Raw genomic sequence first — 19618 nt, forward strand, 5'->3', positions numbered from 1 at the left:
TCATTGTTATATTCATTTCTCTTTATACATTATACATGTTATTTGCTTCGAGGAAAACAGAATGACATGAAAAAAGACTTGGTGCAAAACATCGATAAATATCACGTACGGAAGCTTGATTATATTTAAGTCGTTGAAGCCCCAATCTGTATTTTTTAACCACATGTATTTGAAATATTTTCTGACAGGTTCTTGATTTATAATGGCCGTTACAGATTGTGTTTTTAACATTGAAATAACAGTGTCAAATACATTAGACAAGGGGCCAAGTATAGCCAATAAATAGACATCATCCACCACATAAACAGTTCAGGCATAAAATGCGTATCACATACACTAAATGTTGCTCAAGAGTTTTAAGACAGTGCTTTTGAGTGTGCAGAGAAAAATAAAACATTCAGGATCCCAAACTCCTGAGTCTTTTTTTAAATACGTATTTTGGTTTAAAATGTGCAGATACAACATGACATGATGAAAAGACCCTAATGATTAACTCACAGCCCCATCAGCATCCTTTACTGCATATCTCGCACTCTTTGACATATTGCTTCAGTGAATTCCGAGCACTTTGAGTTTCCTCCCAGGTCTTTTGTGCGAACCTTCAAGAGAAATAACAAAAAGCTTTATAAATCCGAGTGGGAACATGTCATCAAAACTGCACATCTCACTTTCCTGTCAAGTAGGTTACCTTTTCGTCTCGAATGGTGTCAAAGCAGGCAGCTTCAATCTTCTTGGCGTGGCCATGCAGGCCCATGTGCCGCAGCATCATGACCGCACTGAGCAGCAAGGCGGTCGGGTTGGCCATGTCTTTTCCAGCTATATCTGGGGCAGTCCCATGAACCTGTCGGGAGAAATGGATTACAATCAATCGTCAGCGTTGACATGTCTATAAAAACCTCATTTCTGAAAAGAGAAGAAATACAAAAAAAGTGTAATCTCACACCATTAATTGAAACTGCACAACTTGTACTTTGATCATGGGAGTAACTGGGAAACTTAAGAAAAAGGAGTCTGATTAAGAGCATACCGACTCAAATATGGCAACACCATTGGCGCCAATGTTTCCACTCGGAGTCACTCCAAGGCCTCCAATAAGTCCAGCGCAGAGATCACTGCAATAGTCAACACAGTAACCTTTAGGCTATACTTGTGTGCACTTTCAACTTGATAATAAGATTTAATGTATGTAGGCACATCATTTTTAACCGATACTGCGATCTGCCATTGTGACGTCATCTTCAGCATTTAGTGAAGTTTTTAATCACCTTTACTTTGCCAAAGAAAAGGTTTTTGTGATTGTTACTCATCATTATTTAGGTTAAAATACAGCCTGGTTGAATCCTTGCAGTCAGCACTACTCACCTAGTCTACATACATTTTTACATGTACACTGTATGTACAAGTAAATATGTTTCTATTTGGTACAATTTAAAGACGCACAAAAATAACGGAGAACATGCCCTCTAACTTACCTCAGGATGTCTCCATACAGATTTGGCATCACTAATACATCAAACTGTGTGGGATCCTGTACCATCTGTTAAAACAGGTATAAATAAAGCCACTATATCAATTAGGATTGTTAAATGTGCAAACTTTCAAAAGAACCACTGCATTCTTACCCATTTCTTACCCTTCTTATACACACATTCATGACAAAAGCTATTGGGACTTACATTAAGGCACACAGTATCCAAGTACATCTCAGTGAATTTCACATCTTTGTGCTTTTCAGCAGCCTCTCTGCATTTCCGGAGGAAGAGCCCATCTGACATGCGCCTACAAAAAAATGAGGATAACCATTTAACTTAAACGGATTACTTTAAAGTGACAAATTAGATAAAAATGATGTCTATTGAATCCAACTTACATAATATTGGCCTTATGAACAGCAGTAACACTGGCCCTCTGGTTATTTCTGGCATATTCGAAAGCATAATCTGCGATGCGTTGGCTGGCTTGCTCTGTGATGAGCTTAATACTCTGTACAACTCCATCAACAATCTGAAAATATACACACCCAAGGTAGATTCAGGGCAACTACAAATAGCATTTGAATGATTTCAGAAACAAAACACTAACAGTCATATTACTAAATACCAGAAGGCATCTACAGCGAGGAAATTAAAAAACATTATTGATGCTTTGATCCACACAAAATGACTCAGTGAGGATATTATCAAAAGGTCAAAAGAATAAAACTGTCATCAATAAAATGTAACAACCAGACAAGGGTCTTACCACATGTTCAATCCCACTGTATTCTCCCTCAGTGTTCTCCCTGATGGTGACCAGGTTCACATCACTGTACGGGGTCTTATAGCCCTCGATGGACACACACGGACGCACATTGGCATAGAGGTCGAAGGTTTTCCTCAGCAGCAGGTTCATAGATGGGTGGCCAGCAGCTATTGGCGTCTTCAAAGGACCTGTATTTTGTTAACAAATTCAAAATTATTTACGAGTTCACCTGCCAACACCTTTTTGAAGGGATACAAATTAACTGCCATGTTTGTAATGAAAAGGTATATATCAGTTAAGTATTTATGAAAAACCTCTTTCAAACACAAAGGATAATAGTACTTTACTGGTTTTAAGGTTAACCTTTTAGGCCAATTTTGTTCCTGTCCATTGATTCTTTGGCATCAGGAGGGATCATCCACTTGCCACCAGGTCCTTGGATGGCTGTAACATTTCTCTCTTCCCACTGAATAGGAGCCTAGATCAAAAATACAGCAATGTTAGTTCACTACATTACTTTTCATCTTGCTGTTTTTAAAAGACGTTTCTAATCTGATCCGATTTTGTTAGATTCATGGATATAAAGTGTTATCCACTGGACCCTAATCAATGCTTTTGCGGTTTATTGCTCGCGGTGGACAGTGATGTTCCGCTTCTCTAGAACTAACCTCAGCTGCCTCAAATATCTTCATGACAGCAGTGGAGATCTCCGGACCAATCCCATCCCCAGGGATTAGAGTAACAGTTTGAATCTGTGAGGCAGGACATAAATAACGTAACATTTAGTGACACATGAATAACTATGCACTTCACAGATAGTCAACATTACAGTAGCTCCAAAGGAGAGGCACGTACCCCACGGGTGAACGTCCTGGCCTGTGGAGTGCCTTTCTTCACAGCTCCGACCGCCCATGACACCTGACAGTCAAAAACAATCAGGTTAATATAGGTACAAATCTAACACTTCCACGCAGTATAAGGATGGGATGTGAATTGAGAAAAGCATATTGGAGCAGCGGACATACTAGGAACAAAATGATTCAAGAATTCTGCACTCTCATGTTTACAGTACTTGATCTGGAAAACTGTGAAACTAATGTAATCTTTCTTTAACAAGTAAGTACATAAAACATGAATAGTAGTACAATCACATGAAACACGCAAGGGATGAATGTCTACATGAACATAGATAGATAGATAGATAGATGGATAGATAGATAGATCAGCTCTTAACTAGCATGTTAGATGTGTTGCAAAGTCATTTTTCTGTTGTCTAGTTCAGTATAATATGTGTGATTATATGACTATAAGCCAATTAATTAGCCTACGGCTTTAGGGCCCATATACCACCTCAAAATCCCCGCACAAAGGGCAAAGACAACCATGACAGGAAATGAATGTTGCAATGTACAAAAGATGACTGAGGCGAGAGGTCACCGTTAGTTTTGAAGCACAATCGGTAGCTTGCAGCAGATAACTTGGTTATCTTTGCTAGGCTTAATTGCAGAAATTGTGGAAGTGCAATAGAAAAGAGGATCTGATTTAGCAAATATGGCAAAAGAAAATGCCCATACCAGATCTGAATATAACACAGCTACTGAGGGAGATCGCTAGCAAGCTCTTCTCCTACCGCAGCAAGGACAGTCAACCTTGTAGTTAGCTTAATACGTATGCTTAACTTACTTCCTGTGCCTTGATTTTATCCTTGCCACTGAGCCATGTTCTTAGTAGATTAAGAATCTGTAGACGAGGGACATTTCATTGACATGTGTTGCAATACGGTGCCTAACTTCAGAAACCAGTTGTGACTTCTACGACAGTATTTCACAAGAGAAAATTTAGCTAGCTAGCTAGCTAAATAGCAATCAAGAGTCAGGTTGCTATAGTAACCACAGACAAGTAGCCTATGCGTTAGTGCCTAGCATGTTAGCTGGGTAGACGCTGTCTCTGCTGTCTTTGACTATGTCACTGACAGTCAAAGAGAACACACTCAGTTGACGAACACACTGCCATGCATTTGGTGCAGTACTTATGAACATTTCTGCCGTACTTACAGCTGACCTCCACGCTTTCCCTGCCATCCTCAGCCAGCCAAGGTCGATGCAGCAGTAGCAGCCCTTGTCAAGCTAGCAACAACATCACAAAGCGGATTTCCGTTCTGAAAATCCTCCTCTTTCGAAATAAACCGATATTAAATACATTCACACATTACATAACGTCAGAATGTGAGAGAATTTCACTTATTTTGTAGGAGTAAAAGCGCCTGATTCCTGACCACTTTACAAACACAGCAACGTTGCAGTCACGATTCTCTTCTTCTCTGGATGTCTTCCGGGATTAGCACTGGGTGGGATTAAGGAAGTTAATTGAATGAAAAAACAAACTAAATGCAGGTTTCTCACCACAAACAGGCTAACAAAATACTGTTAGTCTTAAGTACGAGTGTATGGGACACACAGGGTATCCATCACTGATAAATAAAAACCCTGCTTTAACAATATTGTGCAAGTCTTCTGACTGGAATTTATGAAACGTATTTATTTTGTGCTATTGATTTGGCAATATTATTGTTGTGTCATTCATTAAATTATAGAAATGTATGTACTGTATCCACCTATTAATGTATATAATCTCTAACCCATTCAATAAATCCCTTTGCACAATTTATATTTAACATAAACACCTCTTTGCTTGTATAATAAGCATTGCACATTATATATATGAGACCTTCAAAATCAGGTTTCCCTCATTTGCAACGATGTCGAGATACACAAATATATGCAGAGTTAAAACAGACTATTTTGGTCATTTTGGCTTTATATATGCTTATTTTACCATTTTTGTTGTCTGCTGTATGTCGATTTCTAATTTAATATAAATTGTTCTTGTGTATGAGTACACTGTGGGCATATCATAACTGGACTGCACACATTTTTGGCCAGTGTAGCTGATTGCGATTAGTTTTGCAGGGTAGTTTAAGGCAGCAGGTGGCGCCAGTGGACTGCAACAAACCCCACCACAAGTGAGTTCAAAGGGTTGCCCATTTCTTTCAAACACACATGAAAACAGCAAGTACAATCTGTAGATCGGAATAAAAATCAAAGATGTGAAGTACGCCTTTTATAAGCACAGTAAATCCCACAAGTTGATTGTACACTTAATAAACTTTATGGTATAAAACAAGTAGAAACAGCCGAAACAATCATTCAATCACATTTTGCAAAAGTTCAACTTACATAGAAAGCATACAGCATGGGACGCAGTATCTCCCAAAAACTATCCAGCAATGCAAAATGGAAAAACAGCTCGTAATCACTTACCTATAGAAATGTTTTAAGCAGCGTAGCTCTTGGCATAATTGCAGGCTACAACATGGTACAAAATGCACACTGTGCAAGTAAAGACATCTTGGAACCAAACTGAGGGGTGTCAGTATGGATAAAGGTTTTTCAAACCACTTACATGTATCGTCAGTTACATAATGCATAGGATGCGATACAACTTCAACAAATGCCTCACACTGCAACACAGAGCGAGTGTGTCCAGCAATGATACGGATCAAGCATTTGGATGTAGCTTAGTAATTTCGAAAAATCCTACAGTACATTATAGCCATGGTTTTATCATACAACAAAAAAGTTGCTAAATGTTGCACACAAATGTGTCCAATATTGCCCAATTCAGATGGCAAACTGCTTTGGCTGCTTCTTCAGGCTCATGGATCTTTCGGTTTGCGAAATGACATGAGTGGCTCTGTTGTTGAGGAGTCTGCATTCATGAAGAACATCTGAAGAAACAGAAATGGCGCGAGGATTAGACAGGATACCACTCCGTAAACACAACATAGTCGAGTAACACCTTGTAAGATCACATGCAGCACTTTTCTTACCGTTAAACTGTTTGTAAGCCTCATCAATGATGGCGTTGTTTGATCTCTTTATCTCCCAGTAACTGTCCTCCACCCATGGTTTGCAATCAGTGTGTTCAACAAGCTGTCCATTCTTGTAAGAACCAGCTAAAACATTTATAGAAAGAGGAATCAACAGTTCGTTCATCAATATTTTACATGCACAAGACGGGGCAAACACAACAAATGCACCACAGACTTGATGAATAAATACTACGTCCAACAACTGAAGCTAATCTGATGAATGGACTGCGGTCACAAGCTGCCAGTGGTGACACAAACCACATTAGTTAACACGTACCTTTGATGGTATCATCGATGTCTTTGCATAATTGGTACAAGTCACTCCCACGTCCGACCACTCTTTCACCTACAATTTTTAAGAGATTTTTTTTTTTTAGACGTCCAATCCAGACACACATTCAACATCATCTGAGAGTTAATGTTATGCAAAGAAAGTGAAAAGAAAACACAACTTACCATCCAGCACCTTGATGTTGGGGAACATCTCAAGAACTATTGTTCTGTACGATGCGTTCCTGCACACTGACAGAGAGAAATCATTGTGAGTTCCCTGATTTAGATTTTTCCATCCACATTGTTGTTTTCAAATAAACTCTGAACAAATTACCTGGATTGGAGTAATTGTAGGTGTTGTCTTTAAAACGTATATTTTCCAGCTTTTTCAAAGGCTGAAGGCTGCTTAGGCTCTCAATGCTGTCGAGAAACAAAAACATATGAGGGATTATTTTACATGACCAATTCAGAATACTGCTTATTCTTTTTAAATATAATAACTAGAAGAAAATATTTGTATGCATAACATTAATAACAGATGTAATTGCTGGCACACACCTAACAATGCAATTAGGCACATATTCATGGCTTTATTCATCTAGGCTAAGCATTTGGTCAAGGGTTATGTAGCGATACCTTGATATAATATTACCAGCCACGTTTAAGTTCTGTAAACTCTCACAACTACGCAGGGGCTCTGAAATGACAAAAGCAAAAAACAGCACATTAAAATATGTAATTCTATCCATGACAGGGACTGAAAATAAAGAATAGATTGCTCTTGAAGTCTCACCTATATTGGAAATCCTGTTAGATGACAAATTGAGTGAAGTAAGATGCCGCAGAGATGCCAGAGGACCTAAATTCGTGATGTTGTTTCCAGAGAGGTCCAGTCTCTCCAAAGTCATACACTCACCTATGCATCCAAGGTCGTGAATTCCTGTGAGACAAAGAAACAACAATTAAAAATACAATTAAAACATTATAAAAGAGGCATTTTTGAAAGCTCAATCTGTAGCATATCTTACCAAGACCTCTCAATTTGAGGAACAGTATCGACTCCAGATCAAATTCCCCTGTTCGGGACTTGAGCAGCGCAGCAGATATCTTCTCACAGTCTGCATCTGAAAGAACCAAGAGGGACAAGACTGCAGCATAATAACAAAGCGCAGTCACTTTTTTTTTTCTCCTTCTAATCTTAACTATGCAATACAATCACAGACTCCTTATTTGTGAGTCATGAGCAGAATGCTGGAAGCGATGTGTCTCTTCTGCTTTACGGTGGGACGATCAAATAACCCATGCAATCGTCTCGAGGTGAATACCAATTCAAGCGGACCACGGTTTTCTCATATCTGGCAGCACGCTGGGCTTGTCTCCTGTCAGCTCCAGAGCACAGGGGAGGTCAACAAACAGGCAGATGTGCCGGCTCCTGTGTGTTGACTGTGATGGTATTAGCTTGAAAGCGGCATGCATGAATAACAGCTGAGGGGGAGTTATATTTGGTTTAATTTCCTGAGGCAGCATCAGACCCCTGACTCTTAACCACACATGAGTAGTCCTTCATGAGCCTGCACATAATGAAACAGTGAGTCCCTGAGGAGAGCAAGTGTCACTGGGAAAAATAAGGTTTAACCAGGAATAATGATGTCTGGGTCCCCATTTCACCATTAGATTTAAATCAACACTGGTTTGATTTAATTCACTTAAAATTTTAGACCATGACAGGACAGGACAGACACACACAACAAAAATGAAAGAAGACAGTCGTGGGTGGGATGAGTTAGGGCCACCAAACACACACATCTTGCAAGTTACCACCTGCAGACATACAATTTAAAAAAAGCTGATGGTGTTTAGCTTAGCTTGATGCTCAGCAAATGTGTTTTTAAGCTAATGTGGGTAGCGACCTGCTCCTGAACTATCAAACGTCGTGAGGAACAAGCAGGCTGCGTGATTTCATGAGGATGATTCAGCCGGATGAAAGTGGGTGGGTTATTCAATGAAATGGTAATTGTGCTGTTTTTCCTCCCCCCTCTCTCCAAAAAGCTGACACACGTACATTTGTATCTGTGCAACGGACGAATACGTTGTTAGCTAGAGCTTAGTTAGCTTTAGCCCCGGCTAGCTAGCGCTAAGCCGCTTGTGTCTAGCATAGCGACGTAGCAACAAGCTATCCGGAGACAACTTACCTTGTTCTTTATCTCGCTTTGAGTCCATCGTGGAGCAAACTTTGCTACGTTTAAACAAGAAAAAAGCTACTTATCGCAATTAAAACGCGACGGGATGTTTTTAAATAACGCAGTGGGGAAAAAAGGCAAAGGCAAGTGGTCATTTACGGGGAGGATGTGAAATTGGCATCTGTCCTGGGGTGCAGTCAGGACACGCTCACTGTACCGCTGTGCTGCAATAGCACGCAGGTGGAGACGGACTGGAGCCGTCCGCAGTCCAGCATAAGCTAAGCAGGAGGCGAGAGACTGTGATGATGGAGGAGGACGAGGGTGGAAATCATCCCCACCCCTGCGTTTGTTTTTTCATGTCGCTACCGAGCAACAGGTTCTGTACCAATTAAAAGTTTCTACAGAACTGACCTGGAGCGGTTTCTGTGGACAGATCTGTAGCACTCCGCTCTGAATATGTTGTAAAATGATGGAGTTATTAAATGTAATGGATGTGTACTAAAGCAGGAGGGAGACAGGTTGGAGCATGGGTTAATGTAAGTGCCAGAATCAGACATGTTTACGGGTAGCTCAAGTATGGGGGCCGATATTCAGCTTTTTCCAAATTATCGGTATCAGGGATTTTTTTTTTTTTTTTTATCAAATGTATTTTTGCCAATGAAATATAATAGTGTGCTAAAAAAATGTGATACTTTGGCTGTGATGCAACATCCTCTTACACAGTATCCCGCTCACATCAATATCTGATCAGCAACACGTCACAATTAATGGCCCATAATCGCTGACTCTGCAGAGTAACTAGTGTCTTAATGTACAAAATAAATGTGGAGGAGAGGACGCCTAAAGTGGGAGATAATCTAAGTAAAGTACCTGAAAATTTTACTCAAGAACAGTACTTGAGTAACTTGCACTTATTTTATTATTAATTCACTGGTTGTTCTAAATTTTCGATGCAGTTTCATTTTTACTGCAAATGAAAATCGGTCCCAAAAATATCGGTTATCGTCTCCTTGATAACTGACAGTATCGGCATCAGTTCGGAAAAAAGCCACATCGGTCGACCCCTAGTTGTATTAGTGCCAGTGATGGCAAGTACAGTAACTAAATGCATTTACTCAAGAACTGTATACAGGTATAAATAAATGTACTTGCACACACAAACAGTAATTTCAGGATTGCGGTGCACAACATTTAAGTTAGATTAAATTAGATTAAGTTAAATTGCCCAAAAGCACACAAGTCGTAAAGCATTGGCACACTGATTACAGGTCACTGTAATTATTATAATAATAATAATAATAATAATAATAATAATAATAAATATGTGTACACACACACACACACACACACATATATATATATATATATATATATATATATATATATGTGTGTGTGTGTGTGTGTGTGTGTGTATAACAATAATGATAATAATGCACGTAAGCTCTTTTCTCTACCCAAAATAATAAAGTTGTTGGAATTTCAGTGCATTTACTCAGCATTACATTGCGTAATTTAAACAGCATTAGGCAGAGTTCGCTTATTTAAGTCAGCCTCCTCGTCAGCACCAGGCTCTACCTATTTATTTATTTACCTGAGGTCCTATTGGTCTGTCTCGCCTCCGGTGGACAGCAGCAGCAGCAGCAGCAGCTGGGTGCGTAAAGACACCCGGATCAGTTTGCAGGTCTCTCTATCTCTCTCTCTCCGCGGACACAACGAGGGCACCGCCATCTCTACTTTACATTTTTCAGCTTTAAGCATCCTCTGCTTTTTTTTTTTTTTGCAGTCATGGCGGACATCTCCTGCAAGGACAACAACAACAGCAACCCCTTTTAAGAGTTTTTCCCAGCGTCGTCGAGCCCTTCCTGTGCGCAGGGGGGGACTCTTGTCTCCGAGGAGCCCCACTAAATGCCTCTCACTGAGAAAAGGCTTCGGACGTTCAGTGTTGTGAATGCGTTCAAGCGAACAGATGATTTGATGTAAGATGGGTAATAAGCAGACTATATTTACCGACGAGCAACTTGATGCCTACCAGGTAAGACACCTGCAGCGTCTTCACTCCACAGTGGATCATTTTCAGTGTGACTGTAAATGTTAATCTACAGCAGTCTTCCAGCATTACAACCAATATACACCCTTGTGTGACTTTTAATCGCTATTCCACAAATATATCACAATGTATCTGTTTAATTCCCGGTGTTGACCTCCTGATGGTCGCTCCAATGCGTCTTGGGTAAAACAGAAAATGGCATTAACCTCAGTAAAGATCATTGATATCACCTGACCTCAATCTAATGCAAGCCTTGTTCCCAGTTGCTTACAATCAATAACAAATTCCCTATTAGAGTCCGGTTGGTTATAACTCCACTGTTTAAATATTTAGTCTTGATAGCTGAGAGTAGCTGGAGGTTTTTGATGTCATTGCAAACTGGAGGATCTTGTGCCACCATCTCATTTGAGAGGATCTGACCTTATTCTTGTGTGACAATCATCCAGGTTTTTCACTGTGAATCCTCGTGTGCACAGGTTTATCATGAGATTAGGTGTGGGCTTAATAATTGATGCCAAGCAAGCGTGATATGCTGTGCAACTCTACTCTCAGGAGACAGTTTGGTTCTCAAGAGCCTCTCTGGTTACTCCTGCTACTCTTTAAAACCCCATATTAGACTACCACAGCTTTCTGTTTGCCTTTGTAGTTATTTGTCCTCCTGGGTAATGGTATGTATTTTATTTCATTTCTTTTAGCTTCAAATACTTTAGATAAAAGACCCAATGGGACATCAACAAAGTGAGCATGAGTATTTTGTTTGTTCACCAGCAGTACTTCACTCTTCAATGTGTAGGTTTCATTACCTTCATCAAGGAGGTTATGTTTTCACCCTTGTCCTTTGATTGGTTGGTTAGTTGGTTGGTTGATCTGTTGGTTGTCGGTTGATTCTTTGGCTGGTTGATTCATTGGCTGGCTGTTTGGTTGGCTGGTGTTTTGATTTGTTGGCTGGTAGGTTGATTTTTTTTGGTTAGTTCATTGGTTGGTTGGTTGGTTTGTTTGTTGGTCGGCTAGCTGTTTAGTTGGTTGATGTGTTGATTTGTGGATTTGTTGGCTGGTTGGTTGATTTGTTGGTTGGTTGTTTTTTGCAGCATGACACAAAAACTACCAAACGTGTTTTAACAAAACTTGGATGGACTATGGGTCTTGGCCCAGAATAGACCCCTTTAACCTTGATCTTGATGAATAAAATCAGGCATGTCAAAATGGTTGGTACATGTCAGTGGGTTGCAATATGATGCAGATCCAAATAAATCCTGGATCCAGCAGATTTGGATATGTTTCATTTGATAATTTTATCAAATTTAAAGGGACTGTTGGGCTGTAGTGGACGTATGCGCTCCACTGAATGCCATTCTGGTTTATAGCGTAATCTGACATGATGGAAACGATATAGTCAGATACTGCTTTACATATACTGACACACAATTATCATAAACCCAAATACTTTAGTAGGACTGTTAGAATGGATGAAACAACAGTGACAAAGGCTCCCAGGAAAGCTTTTTTTATTTTTGTTAATCACATTGTCTGCAGCGCTCGGCTGGCTGCGCTCTGCTTCTCACACTCAGGAGCACAGCTCAGACAGAAGGGAAACAAGCGCAAATGTAAAATGAGGCGCCTCCACTCGGGCTGTTGGATAATGTGTGTGCCAAGACATGCATGTCAGACAACAGCAGATCATGTTGCTCTGCCTCACCGTTCCTATTGGAAGTGGCAGGCGACAACACACACACATCGTCGCCCGAAAGACACCAGACACCTCAATGAGCAGTTTGCAGGAACGGTAACACACGTGACTTCAGAGAAACTGTAATGTTATTTCGTATATGACTCACAGATGCGCCATTCAGAGTGTCTTTAGGGCCTTTTATGGAAGATGAAAATAGTTATTGTACATTAAACAATTTATCATTTTCCCTTTGTCAAACGATTTGTCATATTTTTGTGCTGAGATGGTGTTTTTCTCTCTCTGCAGGACTGTACGTTTTTCACCCGCAAAGAAATTCTGCGGTAAGTTTTATTCAGCTGTAATTCTTGATTCTAGTTCATTACTTACAGCCGTCCGTTAGTTGTAAACTACCTCCTGTAACCCCATAAGATCATACACCTAATCAGAATGAGATTTCTGATGTATGATCTAATAATAATAATGGTATACACATAAGTCTGTCCCGCTGAAGAAATTAAAAGTTTATGTGTGAACCATGCCAAGTCCTCAGAGCATACTGCTTCCCGCTTAGGAAACTTAATGCTGAAGCTGATTTCATTAGCAGCTGCCATGCGTAAAATTTTGGCAACATTCAAAAGGGGAAGATGAAACAAAATCATTGTGCGTTGTGATAATATCCTCTGATTTACATCTGATTATTATTTTAATATGTCAGAAAATGGGTGAATATGTTGATTGTTATTTCCCAATTTCTCGTTTTTTCCACAAGCTGCTCCTCTTACGCCTTCATGGAGGAATAAGAAACCAGAAAATATTCACATTTAAGAAGCTGGAAACTGATATCAATCTGATCAATCGGGTATCAAAATAGTTGCCGTTCATTTAATAGTTGGCAACTAATCGATTAATCGTTGCAGGATCACAGTTGATTAGAGAATGATTTACAACATTTCATTTGAACTGAGAATCAATCGAATGTGGTAATTAAGTAATCTATCATCAAGCACAAACTTGTCATTTTAAGTGGTGAATGTACTGCTGCCGCTACTGTATATCAAGGAAATAAAACATTATATCAAAGTGCCAAATAATGAGGCAGAAGGCAAAATTAGGTGATTTGGTAATTCCTGTACGGAAAAAGTACACAGTCATTTAACATTTAGTGGCTGCTAAGTTTCCTTGTACAGACTGACATCCTAAATTATCCTCTTATCCAAACCTTTAATTATCTCCCCATCAAAACACCCCAGTACATACAAACAGACTGCAGCATAGCAGCCTCTCCAGACACCTAATTACATCTATGAATGGCTCCGTGTTGCTCATGCAGATTGCTGGTAAAGATTTTCAAGCGTTACTCGATGAACATCCAGAAGGTTCGGTCGCGTAGAGGCATCACCATGTCACCGCGTCATCTAAACCTTTGAACGTCACGTTGACCTTTTCACTGCGGTGTTGTTTTTCAGCGCCACCCGAGGAAGTGTCACATTTCTACGTCCACTGGCAAGGCCAACTTCATCACTTTAAAAAAATGAAATAAATATAATTCTACTCTCCATGATTGCACGGGGGGGGGGGGGGGGGGGGGGGGGGGGGGGTATCATGATTCATCAGACAACATCATTTTTGTCTTCCTGACGCTCATCGCCGCGATCACAGGCATAGATTAAACCAGTTGCATGGTTTTCTTTTTAATTGAGTTCACCGCTGACACTAATGTTTCGGTATCTTTTATCAGTGGTTGGAGATGGTGGAAGATAGAATCAGCTACTTAAAGAAATTAAATGCTGGTTCTCACAACATCTTGGGGGGGGGGGGGGGTCTGATTTACCCTGACGTAGTTAAGGTTGTTTTTAAAAAATCAAATTTAACAGGAATCCCAGCATGCTTGTTTTATCATTCGTTGTGAAATACGATAAATTTTTAGGGTGTGAGGTTTGTTTTTGTTGAAAAAAATACTGCATATCATCCAATTATGTTGATTTTTCTTTCCAATTAATGTTTTTTTTTTCTCCCCTTTGGCTTATAAATGATTTGCTTGCGTGTAAACCAAGAGTTGATATCGAATTAACTTATATTCCTAGGCCATCAGCATGATCAGCGGACCGCAGACTCAAAACTGACAATCAGCAGAGGGCGTCATTGGGTCCTCCGTTTAATGACCTTCATAAAACGCTCCTTGTTTCTGTCTCGAGCTGCTCGGCTTTACTACACGTTCGTGTAACTTCAAAGAGACAGGTCCTCTTGGAGGGTCATAAGGTCATTGGTTCAGCATAATATTATTTCCATGTTTGCTACATCTTCAAATGTGGAGTAGAATTAGAATTTAAACCACACGTTAATACTCGATATTGTAGAATTTGCAGAAGCTGTGCCGTCCGAACACTTTCAAATGTCCTGGTCCATTAGAATTGCAGGTTTAGCCGCTCATGTGCCGCAGTGTACCAATGAAACTCCATCATTTTGACGGGTTTATCTAGTAATTTAATTGTTTGTGAGTTTGCCCTCTAAGACCAGTGTCCCTGCTGATAAATGGCTCCGCTTTGACGACGAGGTACGCCATGACAGGATTGGCCAAAGGACAGCGTGAAAGATAAGCAAAGACAGTCCCGACATCATGTGTTTATCATTCATACTGCCTCCTTGCAGTTTGTTGACATCGTTATCAATAATGAATGACATTAAACTAAATATTCTCTCAAGAGCGAGAGAGGGAAAGGTTAAAAAGAGGACCTTTCTACAGCTTTACCTAGAGGAAATATGTTGGAGTTTGCATTATGTCCTCAGTAAAGCCATCGAGGATAGTTTCCGGCAGGTTAGGCATTTTTAATTCCATGTTTATGTCCGATTTTTTCTTTTTTTCGTAGTCTGTGTATTCTTAACATACAGTTTCTGTAAAAGTTTTGTTTTGTGTGTATTCTAGGTTGCACGGCAGATACCATGAGTTGGCTCCACATCTTGTACCGATGGACTACACCAAAGATCCTGATTGTAAACTGCCTTTAGCCTTAATAGTCAACATGCCAGAGTTAAAGGTAAAGGAACTTCAATTTTTGACAGAGCCTCAATGATAATGCAAGTTCAGTCTTCCCTCGTGGATCGGCCTCTTCTTATCTTGACTTTTTTGTTTGTGTTTTTCTTATTTTGGATTGTGCTACTGGGACACTCTCTAAAACATCAGTGACACCTACTGCTCATGTGGGCAGACACCTAATCAATACAAGCGCTCTTTCGGGGGGAGAGAATTAATTTTTAACCATCATCATCACCTACTGATTCTATGACACCACGTTCTGTGAGCTAATGAAAATTAAGGTGCCTCTATCCTCTCCTATTTTTAAGCAACTTCAAAAAGAACAACATCCGGAAATTTTTAGAAAAGCCATGTTGCGTAACATCACGGCCAAACGAGTACCACACGGTTTTATATGGAGTCCTTATCCACCAGAAGCTTTAGCACAGAGGCTCATAATGTGTGCTGCCTCTGGGCATAATTGGCCCCTCGCCTGTAAAACTGTCTCATGACTGCAGGGCCTGTAGGGATGGCAGGAGGAAGATGGAGGCCACCAAAGGCGGGATTGATGATGCACACAAAGTCTTCATAAATATGTTTCACACTCACTTTTAACGAGCTGTGTGGAGTCGGGCTGCGCTGAGTCAGGCTGCGCTGACTAGTCTTCCGATAAGCATCACTTTATATGGCCGATTGCTGTTTTATTTAAGTGGGTTATTTTTGCTGAGCTCATATTCAGCTCAAACTTTTGCTTATAGATTTTTGTTTTATTACAAGTTGTGTGAAATCAGCTAATTACCAGAGGCTTTAAAAGATATATATAAACTTCTGTTTGAGCAACAGAGGAAATATTGGCTTCGCCATAGCAGCAACGAGAGAGAGTCAGGTTTTTTTCAGTTGAACCCTGGCATCAGCAAAAAACATCTTTCAGTTTATACCGCTGCAGCTCACATGTGAAACTGACAGCAGCATGTAAAAACAAAAGGTCATGCAACCTCTTGTTCCTTCAGGGCACGCCTGTTGAACTTCTTTTTTTAGAAGGGCCGGATATAAAATAAGGTGAAGTGCCAAGGGGCCCGGCTTTTTACATTCCCTATGTCTGACCTTTAAAGCTTAGAGTTAAAATGTGTTAAAACAATGCACTTTTATTCCTACTTTTCAAATCTGAAAAGGAGACATAGACGTATGAAAGTACAGGAGAAGAACAATGCATCTTTATGATACTAGAAGCAGCTTTGGTTCTTGTAAATTCCTCCTGCTGAGATAGCCTGGGTTAAAACTTTTAATTAAGAGTATTTTTTGCGAGGCAGCAGACATATGTAATGGGTCGGCTAATTAGCCTACTAACAAAATAATCAAAGCGCTTGAATTAGGTCGTTAAATGGCCACATTCTGCCCAAAGGCTTTCATTTTAATAGGCCTGCTTCGGGTTATTTTTAAGATATTGTGCTTGTTTTTCTTGTCCAACCACATATTCCTACATTGACGTAAATATTTGTCTCTAGGAAAACCCATTCCGCAACAGGATCGTAGAGTCTTTCTCCGAGGACGGGATGGGGAACCTCAGCTTCAATGAATTTGTGGACATGTTCTCAGTCCTGAGCGAAATGGCCCCTCGAGAACTCAAGGCCATTTACGCCTTCAAAATATACGGTAATTACATGTTTTAATTCAAATTTAACACATTTCTAACTCATAAAATGAGAAAAAATATGATTGTGTCACCCATAGATTTCAATGTGGATAATTACCTGTGCAAAGAAGACCTGGAAAAGACTCTGAATAAGCTGACGAAGGAGGAATTGACTCCTGAGGAGGTGGAGCTGGTGTGCCAGAAAGCCATCGAGGAGGCGGATTTAGACGGAGACAACAAACTCTCTTTTGCTGACTTTGAAAACATGATAACTAGGGCTCCGGACTTTTTAAGGTAATTGAATGCACCTCATATAATATATAATATAATATTATAATATTCTCATATGACATTTATAAAAAAGCAAGTGTCAGCACTCTTTACTTTGTTCAGGCAAAGGCAGTGCATGCATTATTCCTCCAGCTGCAGTGCGGTGAGCTGCGGCTTTCATTACCCAGATGGCCGCTAATCATTTTTATCATTTAACTGTCAGCCTAACAACATCACTTTAATCCTGAGCCGCCGCTATGCCCATTCATTTGTATGCAAACAGCCTCGAGACTATCTGTCCTCACTGACATGACAACCCAATCACCAGAATAAATGTTGTGTGTGTTTCTGCAAACCATGGATACTGTAAGCTGAGAAGTTTTGTTTCATATGCTGAAACTTTTTGTTTCTTTAAGTCAATTTTTTTAGTTTAATGTTGTGACATGGTTCTGCTTATGCTCTGGTTAGACTGAGGCACAAAACAACCTTATTAAGGTTGGAAGAATGTTTTGTCTTATCTGGTTATCTGATTCACTAAAAACATGGCTGTAAATTGTCCCCAAATCTTGTTAAAAAACACACAGTTTTCAACTGCAAATTGTCCCGGCGCCTTGTTAAAACTGTCTTGTTTTGTAGTCACTAACATGGAAAATGTCGCAACCTCTCGTGTGAATATAAAGTGGTTTCACACTTTTCAGATTTTGACACACCATTTCAAACGGTGGTCTTTTTTCTCACCTAGCTGTCAAAGTATCACCATCCTCCCCTCCTAATGACAGTAAAGTCAGTTTATATACACTGCATGTTATATGAAGGTGTTGTATTACAGGTGTGGTGGTCAATATGAAACATACAAATCTAAAGTATACTTAGTATAACAAGTATTAATACTCACATAAACAGTTAGTCAGCATGTTTTCACACACGCAATGACTGCTACTGTTTCAATGCTAGCTTCTCACATTGCCTCTTGTGTCCCTGCAGTACCTTCCATATACGAATCTGAGGCGACTTGGTGAATAATTTTCATGGAGGGAAGCGTGGTGAACCTCAGGACCCTACGTGCACCCTGTCCTGGGTGCCTGTCTCCCACCCTCATCGTCCAAATATCGTACATCAGTCTTCTCCAACCTCAGTGAAATCTGCTTAGTTAGAAAGCAAAATACTGGATACGGTGGAAATTCTCACAATCCATGTATTATTATTTTACCACTGTTAAAAGGGCTTGACCTGCATTGGTCTCTTGTTGGGAGAAAAGGCTATTCTTTCTACATTTGGGGAGTCAGTGAAGAATGTATAAAATAATTACCTACCTGTATTGCACATACGATACCCCCAGTGAAGTCTTCCTGGTATGACACACTAGATATGAAGTATTTATAAGGCTCTGGGCGACACTTGAAGAGAGTGAAAGCACAGCGTTGGCATTAAGGGCATACAGATGTTTTTAAATGAGCTATGCAATATTTTTACATGCAGTCTGCTGCTTTTTGTGATTTTTAAGTTGTGTTATTCGCTTGCGTAACTGGAACACGATGACAATCACATCTTACTGATCTCCAGTTGGATGAAGGGCTCTGTCATCTCAACGTGTTTTTTTTTCATCTTCTGCCTCAGCCATTGTCATGATGAGATATTACATACAGCCATCTTTTGGATACACGTGTAACAGTATTTTATGTGACTTCAGGTATTTGTCTTACTTTGAATAAATGTTTTTTTTGTGTGTGTGTTCTGAGTGAATTACATTTTTGTGGTCACTGCTGAAAAAGAAGGTGCAAGAAGTCTCCCTTAAATGCAGGCGCTCTCTGTGTTGTGATATCCCGTCTGCATAACCAGCTCGTGCCAATCCATCCACCCTCGATGATCGAGGCGTGTGCACGGTAAAGATCAGGAAACGGCCGTGCCTCTGTACAGCCCAACATATGAGCAGTAATAACTTGTTAAGCAGGATGTGATCATTAGGAGCGAGCTGCCTCAGCACTGACAGGCGTGATTACATCCTGCACACACAGTTAATCTCGACGGGGGGGGGAGCTGCTGGAAACGGCCTCGGCTCTGTTGGCTGACGATTATGGTTTCTGAGCTGCAGGGTATAGATTCACATCAGTATATGGAGTGTAGTTGTTTGTGTTCAACCCAGGTTGTGCTAGTGAGTCATACTGCACAAGAGACAAAGTCATCTTTACATCTTTGCTGCCAAGCACAGTGACTGCAAAATAAGTATGACCCGATTAAATGGTGCTGACTCTGACAAATTCCCAACTGTTGCAAAAAATGAGATTGGGACACAAGCTATAGGCTAAAGGAACCAACATAAGCAGTGACAAGCTATTCTCATGTGATTGTTGAGGCTGAATC

At 40.2% G+C, this 19618-nt stretch overlaps 3 protein-coding genes across 7 annotated transcripts; 1 reads left to right on the top strand and 2 right to left on the bottom strand.

Annotated features, from left to right (window-relative positions):
* Positions 1-4528, bottom strand: idh3a (isocitrate dehydrogenase (NAD(+)) 3 catalytic subunit alpha). 2 transcript variants are annotated; one of them, XM_030424627.1, is made up of 12 exons: positions 4296-4528; positions 3925-3981; positions 3097-3159; positions 2910-2993; positions 2605-2719; positions 2242-2429; positions 1871-2004; positions 1677-1779; positions 1473-1537; positions 1028-1112; positions 689-841; positions 1-599 (listed from the first exon to the last, which is right to left on the bottom strand). In XM_030424627.1, exons 1-12 carry the CDS (start codon positions 4320-4322, stop codon positions 516-518), a joined length of 1158 nt encoding a protein of 385 aa, XP_030280487.1. In that variant the 5' UTR covers positions 4323-4528; the 3' UTR covers positions 1-515. The 2 variants fall into 2 exon arrangements, with proteins under 2 accessions (XP_030280487.1, XP_030280488.1); XM_030424628.1 differs by lacking the exon at positions 3925-3981 and having other exon boundaries at positions 4296-4520.
* An 818-nt stretch (positions 4529-5346) lies between these two features.
* On the bottom strand, positions 5347-8998 carry lrrc61 (leucine rich repeat containing 61). The gene is made up of 9 exons (XM_030426562.1): positions 8638-8998; positions 7474-7569; positions 7239-7385; positions 7082-7142; positions 6780-6865; positions 6629-6694; positions 6450-6518; positions 6131-6256; positions 5347-6028 (listed from the first exon to the last, which is right to left on the bottom strand). Exons 1-9 carry the CDS (start codon positions 8663-8665, stop codon positions 5922-5924), a joined length of 786 nt encoding a protein of 261 aa, XP_030282422.1. The 5' UTR covers positions 8666-8998; the 3' UTR covers positions 5347-5921.
* cib2 (calcium and integrin binding family member 2) lies at positions 8194-18995 on the top strand. Of its 4 annotated transcripts, none has more exons than XM_030426565.1 (7): positions 8194-8455; positions 10409-10657; positions 12648-12682; positions 15265-15376; positions 16860-17007; positions 17086-17281; positions 18242-18995. In XM_030426565.1, exons 2-7 carry the CDS (start codon positions 10607-10609, stop codon positions 18261-18263), a joined length of 564 nt encoding a protein of 187 aa, XP_030282425.1. In that variant the 5' UTR covers positions 8194-8455; positions 10409-10606; the 3' UTR covers positions 18264-18995. The 4 variants fall into 4 exon arrangements, with proteins under 4 accessions (XP_030282425.1, XP_030282423.1, XP_030282426.1 ...); XM_030426563.1 differs by having other exon boundaries at positions 8194-8435; XM_030426566.1 differs by having other exon boundaries at positions 8194-8431.
* The last annotated feature ends 623 nt before the right edge of the window (positions 18996-19618 follow it).

This window comes from Sparus aurata, chromosome 8, assembly GCF_900880675.1.
Source record: "Sparus aurata chromosome 8, fSpaAur1.1, whole genome shotgun sequence".
In the NCBI taxonomy this organism is placed as follows: Eukaryota; Metazoa; Chordata; class Actinopteri; order Spariformes; family Sparidae; genus Sparus; species Sparus aurata.